Source organism: Haliotis rufescens, unplaced genomic scaffold (assembly GCF_023055435.1).
Source record: "Haliotis rufescens isolate VD_foot unplaced genomic scaffold, xgHalRufe1.0.p SCAF_25, whole genome shotgun sequence".
Lineage (NCBI taxonomy): Eukaryota > Metazoa > Mollusca > Gastropoda > Lepetellida > Haliotidae > Haliotis > Haliotis rufescens.
The window spans coordinates 4,700,171-4,711,350 of NW_025963946.1; the positions used below are offsets into that span (position 1 = coordinate 4,700,171).

Here is an 11,180-nt window from a genome sequence, read left to right on the forward strand (position 1 = left end):
TTAAACTGCGGCATGGCATCTCAGTGAGCTAGCACTATAAATCGGCATCAGTCCGGACTAGTACAAGCAGCCACACAAACACACACACGTACATGCACGTCGCTATATAAGTGCAATAATCTTGGACGCGACGTTAAACCCCATTTCACCTCACCTTACCAGTTCATGTTGTATACTGTGCCTTTCAGCATAAATATTGGATTCCAAAATCCTCAATACATTTTGTCAATCTGTTATTCAACCATGTGTGGTACCACATTAATAGTAATTGCTTTTATCGAACACATATTATGCCTCTTGTAGTGCTTACGTAAGACCGGGTACCATGGTCCTCACCACAGATGACTTTAAACCTAGACAGCTATGCTAGCAGTGTTGCAAGAAATGTAAGAAAATATAAATTCTCTATACACGTCTGTGGCACAGTGCTTTCTGGCATATTTTTCGTTTGCATTTCTTAGAATTTGAGGCAAACAGAAAGTACATGAAGATGGCTTGTTTCGTAACCACAGCCTTTGCAAATACACATAGATCAATAACGGGTTTTCAACTCTGTGAACACGAGACATTAATTTGAAAATACACTGCATAACATTTGACCATATTCGAATGGCGATGTATTGTGTCGCATTCACACTAGCTGAAATATTTATTCGACGTCATCTCCTCTTTCGTTGGTAAGAGTTGATACAGTGAGGAGATATACCGACCATATAGAATAAAGAATTGGCTTTGTTCCAACATGGATGAGAGACAGGCTGTTAGATATGTACTTTGGTACTAACATGACTAACTGAAACAATGTGTTTTGGACACGTCACAATCATGAATGACAATGATCTGAATCAGGAAGGAAGGACTATTTTAAGGAAGTAGGATAGTTTATAAATAGGTGACATTCGCGTTCCTTTGTCCTTGTCAAACACAATTCACACGCTATGAATATCTGGTAGTTGTTCAGGAAACATGAAACAGGCTCGCTGACTTGATTGATGCATGTCATCGATCCCAATTGCTTTGATCGATGCTTATGACATCAATAACTGGATTGTCTGGTCAAGACTCGATTAAGTGCGGACCGCCGTCATAGAGCTGGAATATTGCTGAGTGCGGCGCACAACAACAAACATTGTGAAATTGTAGGACTGACTGTCCGTGGGAAAACACTGTAGGATGGCACAACTGACTGTCCGTGGGATAACACTGTAGGATGGTACAACTGACTGTCCGTGGGATAACACTGTAGGATGGCACAACTGACTGTCAGTGGGATAACACTGTAGGATGGTACAACTGACTGTCAGTGGGATAACACTAGGATGGTACAACTGACTGTCAGTGAGATAACACTGTAGGATGGCACAACTGACTGTCCGTGGGATAACACTGTAGGATGGTACAACTGACTGTCAGTGGGATAACACTGTAGGATGGCACAACTGACTGTCAGTGGGATAACACTGTAGGATGGTACAACTGACTGTCAGTGGGATAACACTAGGATGGTACAACTGACTGTCAGTGAGATAACACTGTAGGATGGCACAACTGACTGTCCGTGGGATAACACTGTAGGATGGTACAACTGACTGTCCGTGGGATAACACTGTAGGATGGTACAACTGACTGTCAGTGGGATAACACTGTAGGATGGTACAACTGACTGTCAGTGGGATAACACTAGGATGGTACAACTGACTGTCAGTGAGATAACACTGTAGGATGGCACAACTGACTGTCAGGGGGATAACACTGTAGGATGGCACAACTGACTGTCAGTGAGATAACACTGTAGGATGGCACAACTGACTGTCAGTGAGATAACACAGTAGGATGGTACAACTGACTGTCCGTGGGATAACACTGTAGGATGGCACAACTGACTGTCCGTGGGATAACACTGTAGGATGGTACAACTGACTGTCCGTGGGATAACACTGTAGGATGGCACAACTGACTGTCCGTGGGATAACACTGTAGGATGGCACAACTGACTGTCCGTGGGATAACACTGTAGGATGGTACAACTGACTGTCAGTGGGATAACACTGTAGGATGGTACAACTGACTGTCCGTGGGATAACACTGTAGGATGGTACAACTGACTGTCAGTGGGATAACACTAGGATGGTACAACTGACTGTCAGTGAGATAACACTGTAGGATGGCACAACTGACTGTCAGTGGGATAACACTGTAGGATGGTACAACTGACTGTCAGTGGGATAACACTGTAGGATGGTACAACTGACTGTCCGTGGGATAACACTGTAGGATGGCACAACTGACTGTCCGTGGGATAACACTGTAGGATGGCACAACTGACTGTCCGTGGGATAACACTGTAGGATGGTACAACTGACTGTCAGTGGGATAACACTGTAGGATGGCACAACTGACTGTCCGTGGGATAACACTGTAGGATGGCACAACTGACTGTCAGTGGGATAACACTGTAGGATGGTACAACTGACTGTCAGTGGGATAACACTGTAGGATGGCACAACTGACTGTCAGTGGGATAACACTGTAGGATGGCACAACTGACTGTCCGTGGGATAACACTAGGATGGCACAACTGACTGTCAGTGGGATAACACTAGGATGGCACAACTGACTGTCCGTGGGATAACACTGTAGGATGGCACAACTGACTGTCCGTGGGATAACACTGTAGGATGGCACAACTGACTGTCAGTGGGATAACACTGTAGGATGGCACAACTGACTGTCCGTGGGATAACACTGTAGGATGGCACAACTGACTGTCAGTGGGAAAACACTGTAGGATGGCACAACTGACTGTCCGTGGGATAACACTGTAGGATGGCACAACTGACTGTCAGTGGGATAACACTGTAGGATGGCACAACTGACTGTCCGTGGGATAACACTGTAGGATGGTACAACTGACTGTCCGTGGGATAACACTAGGATGGCACAACTGACTGTCAGTGGGATAACACTGTAGGATGGCACAACTGACTGTCAGTGGGATAACACTGTATGGTGGTGTCACTGGTCAGTGGTATGTGTCTGGGGGCTGGTATGGCCATATGTTGGTGTAATGTGCATGGGGATGGTATTATTGCTACCTGTCCGTATGGTATACCTGTTGGACGGTAGTTTGTGCTACATGTTGTAGCACTGCAGTTTGGTACTCTTGCTAAAAGGGTTGATCCTTTGTGATGTCACGCCTCCCTGAGAGTGGGGTTATCTACAATGTTGATATTAGTTACTCCAGTTATTATGATTGATTTGTTTGATTGCTGTCTACCGCTGCGGCCATTTTCGAGCTATCTATCGCAGCGTTCTGTAAATAACCGAATCTGGGCCAGACGAACCTGTGATTGATGTCATTTGAAGCCTCAACCAAGTCGCCAAGCCACAATTGGACCTATTCTATTCTTGGAACTATTCGTATCTAATCCGAGTCCCGGGGCGGTCGGGTAGCCTAGTGGTTGATATGTGAAGCCCATTTGTGGTGTCCCCCGCCGTGATATGGCTGGAATATTGCTAAAAGCGGAATAAAACATCACTCACTCACTCACTAATCCGGGGGGGCGGTCGGGTAGCCTAGTGGTTAAAGCGTTCGCTCGTCACGCCGAAGACCCGGGTTCGATTCCCGACATGGGTACAATGTGTGAAGCCCATTTCTGGTGTCCCCCGCCGTGATATTGCTGGAATATTGCTAAAAGCGTCGTAAAACCCCACTCACTCACTCACTCACTCACTAATCCGGGTCTGTGTGGAAAACCTGTGGACGCTGTGGACGTTTAACCCTACGTCGACGGGTTCAGAAAGCAAACCATCAGTTAAAATTACATTGTATTGAAATTTTGTTCAATGACACATTACATTTGGGAGTAATATTCCCTGGTTGTTAACAATGTGGATATTCAAATTATCATGATCACTCAAAACATATAGAGGCTAAAGAATAACAATAATAACTTGGCTGTACAAAACCACGATTTACCGTCAGACTGTGATTGAAACATTTGTCGGCACTACAGTCGTAACATATAGTTATTTATGTACCCATAAGAAACATATACAAAATAACTTCATTCATTGGCATGCCTATTCATCACATTCACAATCTGAAGGGCGGTCGGGTAGCCTAGTGCACGTGGTTAAAGCGTTCGCTCGTCACGCCGAAGACCCGGGTTCGATTCCCGACATTGGTACAATGTGTGAAACCCATTTCTGGTGTCCCCCGCCGTGATGTTGCTGGAATATTGCTAAAAGCGGCGTAAAACCATACTCACTCGCTCACTCACAATCTGAAGACAGCCTCCGGTGGTGAGATCCACGGGTTCAGCATATTATGCCTAAGTAGAGATGTCAAACTGCGGAACGATATCTCCATGGTCTAGCACTATAAAACAGGCATACGTCCGGACCAGAAGGCACACACATACCACACACACAGACACATATATACGTACATGTCCACATGTATGTATATATGTTACAGGGAATATGTATAATCAGGGAATATGTATAATCCCTGAAATTTTCAGGGAATATATTTAATGTCTGATTCACTCAGGGAATATACATAATCCCTACAATTTTCAGGTATTACACATATTCCCTGATTTGACATCAAGTTTTTTAGACACATTCCCTGAAATTACTTTTGAGGTTCTTACATAGTCAAATTTGATATAAAAAAGCCAAATTATTTATAAGGAGACAAATTTATTTGACATGATAACAAATACCTTTCACTTAACTTAACAATTAGTCTTCACTGTAATCAAAACAATGCTACATCAAACATAGGATAGACCTAACAAACAATAGCTCTTGTCAATGTTTTTTCGGAATTTCTCCTCTTACTCCATCTTTAAAATGTGAGGTAATTCTGTACTGTACTGGACCGCCTCCGTGGACCTGTGGTAGAGCGTCCGCCCGGAGAGCGGAAGGTCCGGGGTTCGATCCCCGGCCGCGTCATACCAAAAGACGTTAAAAGATGGTACTTGTTGTTACCCTGTCTGGCGCTCGGCATTAAGGGGCTAAAACAAGGACTGGTCGGCTCGACGCATTGTACCCATGTCGGCAATCGAACCCGGGTCTTCGGCGTGATAATGCTTAAACCGCTAGGCTACCCGACCGCCCCAAGCTATACTAGAAGAAGAAAAGGTAAAGCATAGTGTGTGTGTGTGTGTGTGTGTGTGTGTGTGTGTGTGTGTGTGAGCAGTTTTATACCTTGAATTTCGCATATTGTTGCAGCTGCAAACATGTTTTTTACTTCATAGTCTAACATTGATTCTTTGATGGCAGTATATATATGTATGGAAGAAAATAAATGCGAACCATTTGTAGCAACATATAGAGAAGTATGTACGTTAAGAAAAGATATGTCCAATGTGTACCACTTAATGTTTTTTGTGGGTTATGTTATTTCTTTTTGGAGTACACAATCAATAAGTTTACAGAATATAGTTCACATGCAATCTTAAATACATACAAAATGTATCCATTGAAAAACAACAACAAAGCTATACCTGTGTCAGGATGGCAAGACATCCATGTTGAACATTCTCACGTTGCTATAAAAGTGCAATAATAGTCTTTATTCCTCATATCCCCACCTCACCTCACAATTTGAATATACCAATGTAGTTTGAAAACCCACCCTTCTCGACCAGATCAGTGTTTTGATCAGGTATGTGGACGCCGATGGAATCGCGTTCTTCGAGTTTCAAAACGGCGGAGAGAAAAGAGTTTCGCTGTGGAGATGCTGTTCGTGTGAATGAGGTCTTACTCATCAGAAGCTGCTTAGGAGGCATGTTCCGTCTGGTAAGTTGCATTCTGTGTGTGAAGATGGTGTATGTGGAGCCACGTGTCACGTTAAGTGTGATGTGCGAGTACACGAGGTAGATCCCAGCGTCTCGTACCCAGATCGTTCCGTTATCGCATGCGACATTGGCACAGAAGGTCATGTGGTAGTCATCGTGGGCTGTCCATGCTGGCGGCGACCCTGGGAAAGGACAAATACGTTAGAATAGTCTTTGACAAAGTGGTTAGATTTGTCCTTGTTACAGGCGTTAAATGAATGCTCGTAGTGAAGGCATTAACGTGAGTCAGCAGGATTTTAGGTTGTATTACCGATGTCAAACATAACAGATACACATGCATCTCCTTACGTTATTCAATCGCGATCAACATTGAATACATGGTCTGAAATATATATTTACAAATTCTTACTTGAATGATGGCTACTCCTCTAAGGGCTTAACGTGCGGCAAGTGAATAAGACTACAAATAGACACGACTGGTTGAGAAGTTGGGTTTAACGCTGCTATGAACAATATTCCAGTTTTATCACGACGTGTCAGCTGAAAGTGAAAGGAAAGCCCGAAGTCAAGCAGGTCTAAGACGTTTACCACTTTGGTGAAACCAGCTAGCACTGGTATGGCGCAGACAAACCTAGAAACCTATAATCTGGACGAACCGGGATTCGAACCTACGATCACAGATGTTTGGCATGTCTTAGGGACGCAATTCTACCGACGAATTGTGGCGCCTCAGATGAGCGGCAACACGTGCTTCTCTAGGCAAGCGGTATGACTGTTCCTAGTATGAGCGGGCAACACGTGCCCCTCTAGACAAGCGGTATGACTATACCTAGGATGAGCCCGCAACACGTGCCCTCTAGACAAGCGGTATGACTATACCTAGGATGTGCGGGCAACACGTGCACCTCTAGACAAGCGGTATGACTGTACCTAGGATGAGCGGGCAACACGTGCACCTCTAGACAAGCGGTATGACTGTACCTAGGATGAGCGGGCAACACGTGCCCCTCTAGACAAGAGGTATGACTGTAGCTAGGATGAGCGGGCAACACGTGCCCCTTTAGACAAGCGGTATGACTGTACCTAGGGTCAGCGGGCAACACGTGCCCCTCTAGACAAGAGGTATGACTGTACCTATGATGAGCGGGCAACACGTGCCCCTCTAGACAAGCGGCATGATTGTACCTAGGATGAGCGCGCAACACGTGCCCCTCTGGACAAGCTGTATGACTGTACCTGGTATGAGCGGGCAACACGTGCCCCTCTAGTTAAACGGCATGATTGTACCTAGGATGAGCGGGCAACACGTGCCCCTCAAGACAAGCGGTATGACTGTACCTAGGATGAGCGGGCAACACGTGCCCCTCTAGACAAGCGGTATGACTGTACCTAGAATGAGCGGGCAACACGTGCCCCTCTAGACAAGCGGTATGACTGTACATAGGATGAGCGCGCAACACGTGCCCCTCTAGACAAGCGGTATGACTGTACCTATGATGAGCGGGCAACACGTGCCCCTCAAGACAAGCGGTATGACTGTACATAGGATGAGCGCGCAACACGTGCCCCTCTAGACAAGCTGTATGACTGTACCTAGGATGAGCGGGCAACACGTGCCCCCTCTAGACAAGAGGTATGACTGTACCTAGGATGAGCGGGCAACACGTGCCTCTCAAGACAAGCTATATGACTGTATCTAGGATGAGCGGGCAACACGTGCCCCTCTAGACAAACAGTATTACTGTACCTAGGATGAGCGGGCAACACGTGCCCCTCTAGACAAGAGGTATGACTGTACCTAGGATGGGCGGGCAACACGTGCCCCCTCTAGACAAGCGGTATGACAGTACCTAGGATGGGCGGGCAACACGTGCCCCTCTAGACAAGAGGTATGACTGTACCTAGGATGGGCGGGCAACACGTGCCCCCTCTAGACAAGCGGTATGACTGTACCTAGGATGGGCGGGCAGCACGTGCCCCCTCTAGACAAGCGGTATGACTGTACCTAGGATGAGCGGGCAACACGTGCCCCCTCTAGACAAGCGGTATGACTGTACCTAGGATGGGCGGGCAACACGTGCCCCCTCTAGACAAGCGGTATGGCTGTACCTAGGATGAGCGGGCAACACGTGCCCCTCTAGACAAGCGGTATGACTGTACCTAGTATAAGAAGGCAACACGTGCCCCTCTAGACAAGAGGTATGACTGTACCTAGGATGAGCGGGCAACACGTGCCCCCCTAGAAAGGCGGTATGACTGTACCTTTGATTGGAACCATGACTAGATGTGCCCCTGTGGATCCTGAGTGAATGACATCACGGTTGCCCGTCTTTATGGCATGAGGGTCCAATTGGTCCGACCCTGATAACAGAACCCATCAAAAAATATATCCAACAGTTTTCGAGTTGATAACGCAAAACATAATATTTATGGCTGATATACTTCTCAAAATATCTTAAAGAACACCAACATCCCACCACACATGACAAACTAACTATAGTCATATGACGAAGGCGGGTGTTATGTAATTTATTTTAAGAAGAATATTTACTTTCTCTATAATTTTGCGTAAATGGCATGTTAAGTCAGTTTTCCTTTTTAAAAATGCATGTTCTGATTGCAAGTGAATAGCTGGCCCAGAATCAACTGCAGCAACAATGTGTTTGTTTGTTTGTTTACTGTTTGATGCTGCACTTAGCAATATTCCAGCTATATGACGGCGGTCTGTAAATAATCGAGTCTGGACCAGACAATCCAGTGATTGACATAATGAACATCGATCCCCGTAATTGGGATACGATGACATGCATCAACCAAATCCGCGAGCCTGACCACCCGATCCCGTTAGTCGCCTCTTACGACAAGCATAGTCGCCTTTTGCAGCAAGCATCGGTTGCTGAAGACCTATTCTAACCCGGATCTTCACGGGTCTGCAGCAACAATAGCGTGACGCCATCATACTGTGATTTAATCACGGCACAGGCACATGCTACTTATCATGGGTATTGGGCGGTGGGTAGCCCAGTAGTTAAAGCGTTCGACATCCCGGGTTCGATTCCCGGCATGGGTACAATGTGTGAAGCCCATTTCTGGTGTCCCCCGCCGTGATACTGCTTTTAAGTGCTACAAGTGGCGTAAAACCATACTCACTCACTCACTCACCTTCATGGTTATTTTATTATTTATTTTAATTATCACGAATTGATGTCAAAGATTCAATTCAGCAGAAATAACAAGAGACGGGGAATTGATTATCACACTCTCATTAGAATGTACTGGGGAAGGAATATTTAAATGTATGGTACTAAATTTATAAAGGTCGCTTAGTGTCTTGAAAACTACACTAAGACACATTGGAATATGACATGACGACTTGACATAGCTACAATTAACAGGGTTGATGTATTAATTTTACAAACCTGATGTTCGTCTGGAGAACTCGTCTACGATCATCGGAAATATAGTGTACTGCAATTCACTATTTAATATAAAACCTTAAAGCCAGACAATAACCATGCTGTATCGTCCGACGAAACAGTTTCCATTGGCAGATACCATGAGAGAGAGAGAGAGAGAGAGGGGGATAGAGAGAGAGGGAGAGGGAGAGAGACAGAGACAGAGAATGAGAGAGAGACAGACAGACAGAGACAGAGAGACAGAGAGACAGAGAGAGAGAGAGAGACAGAGAGAGGGAGAGAGAGAGATTTCAGCAAATCCATGATTAACGTAACAGGCGACTAACGGGAATGTGGTGGTCAGACTAGCTGACTCGGTTGGTGCATGTTATCCTATCCCAATTGTATAGATCGATGCTCTTGATGTCAGTCACTGGGTTATCTAGTGTAGACTCGATTATTTACAGACCGGAACACTCGTATTGTTGAGTGCGGCGTTAAAAAACAAAATAACAACCACAAAAGTGGGACAGACAAGGAATACTTTCGAGATAAGTAAGTTATTGATTTCCTCAGTTACGCTTCCTTGAAATTCTCAATTTAAACACGGAAGGAAGAACATGTATGTTTGTTACAAAAATAGCACACTTCGCTGATAAATAGAACCAGTTATATCAGAAAGGATTGATTGATCAATGAATTTACTGTTGATGGAAGATTGGAAAACATGTTTTTGTACAAATTAAATAAGATGAGAGATGCTGATGACCACCCGCCTTCCCTCAAAGGGGAACATTAAATATATCAACTCGACTATTCTCCACTAACTGATATTATCAATAAACATACAACCAGCAAAGAGTGTAATAAGACGGTATAAGTATTTATAGAATTACCTTCTTGAACATTTCTGTGACGTCTTTCTTTGACAGCATAAATGATGCGCAGAGGTTCGAATGACGTCATAGGGAGTGTCCTGAGATTCGACCAGTGGACCCAGCTGACCACAAGTAAAACACACATCAGCATTTGACCCCACATGGTCAGGCTGAACAGAATATGCGTCCGTGTTCCTTTGGTGAGACAATCTTGGCTTCAGCGTGTGGATGCCGAAGGTGACAGATAAAACAACATTGAAGATCAGTGAGACGGCAACGAGGATATAGAGCAACGCAATGTCGTAGTGAAGGACAACGCCCAAACCTGTCAAAACGACCCAAGGCCAAGATATATCAATCACAAGGTCAAGGTCCATATGCGGAAGAAAACGTATTGTTTGTGGATCACACTTTCAGTCGAAACTGAGGCGGCTAAAGAAGAGAGAGAGAGAGAGAGGGAGAGAGAGAGAGAGAGAGAGAGAGAGAGAGAGAGAGAGAGGGAGAGAGAGAGAGAGAGAGGGAGAGAGAGAGGGAGAGAGAGAGAGAGAGAGAGAGAGAGAGAGAGAGAGAGAGAGAGAGAGGGAGAGAGAGAGGGAGAGAGAGAGGGAGAGAGAGAGAGAGAGGGAGAGAGAGACAGAGACTGTGCTTGTACTAGTCAGGACTACTTCCGGGTTCATTGTGACAGTCCACGGAGATGCCATGCCGCATATATTTACATCTCACATCTGTACGTTAACATTGACATTTGGCTAGTATACGTGTTATAAATCTAAAAAACATTCAGTTTATTTTGTGAGACAAAAATAATTAAACCAGATTAAAATGCTACAATGTTCTACAATTGCCTTCATTCGGCAAAGATAAAAATAGCAGTTACATCATTAAAAATTAAGCGAGTTTGAGATGGCTACTAACTTTTAGGCTTAAATGTGTCATCAAACAGTGACACGTGTTTATTCATATCGTCGTCACCTGACCTAATGTGTATTATTGTTCATAGTGTAGTTCGAATAGTATAGGATTTCCTTGTTTCCGTATATGTTAACTAAATGCTGACTGCATTTACTGCTTCGTGGCTACTCGTCAAGGTGTTGACG

General features: G+C 44.9%; 1 protein-coding gene across 1 annotated transcript; it reads right to left on the reverse strand.

Moving 5' to 3' along the window:
• Positions 1-5,104: 5,104 nt before the first annotated feature.
• LOC124125178 lies at positions 5,105-8,115 on the reverse strand. Its single transcript, XM_046488453.2, has 2 exons — positions 8,073-8,115; positions 5,105-5,992 (listed from the first exon to the last, which is right to left on the reverse strand). Exons 1-2 carry the CDS (start codon positions 8,086-8,088, stop codon positions 5,610-5,612), a joined length of 399 nt encoding a protein of 132 aa, XP_046344409.2. The 5' UTR covers positions 8,089-8,115; the 3' UTR covers positions 5,105-5,609.
• Positions 8,116-11,180: the final 3,065 nt, after the last annotated feature.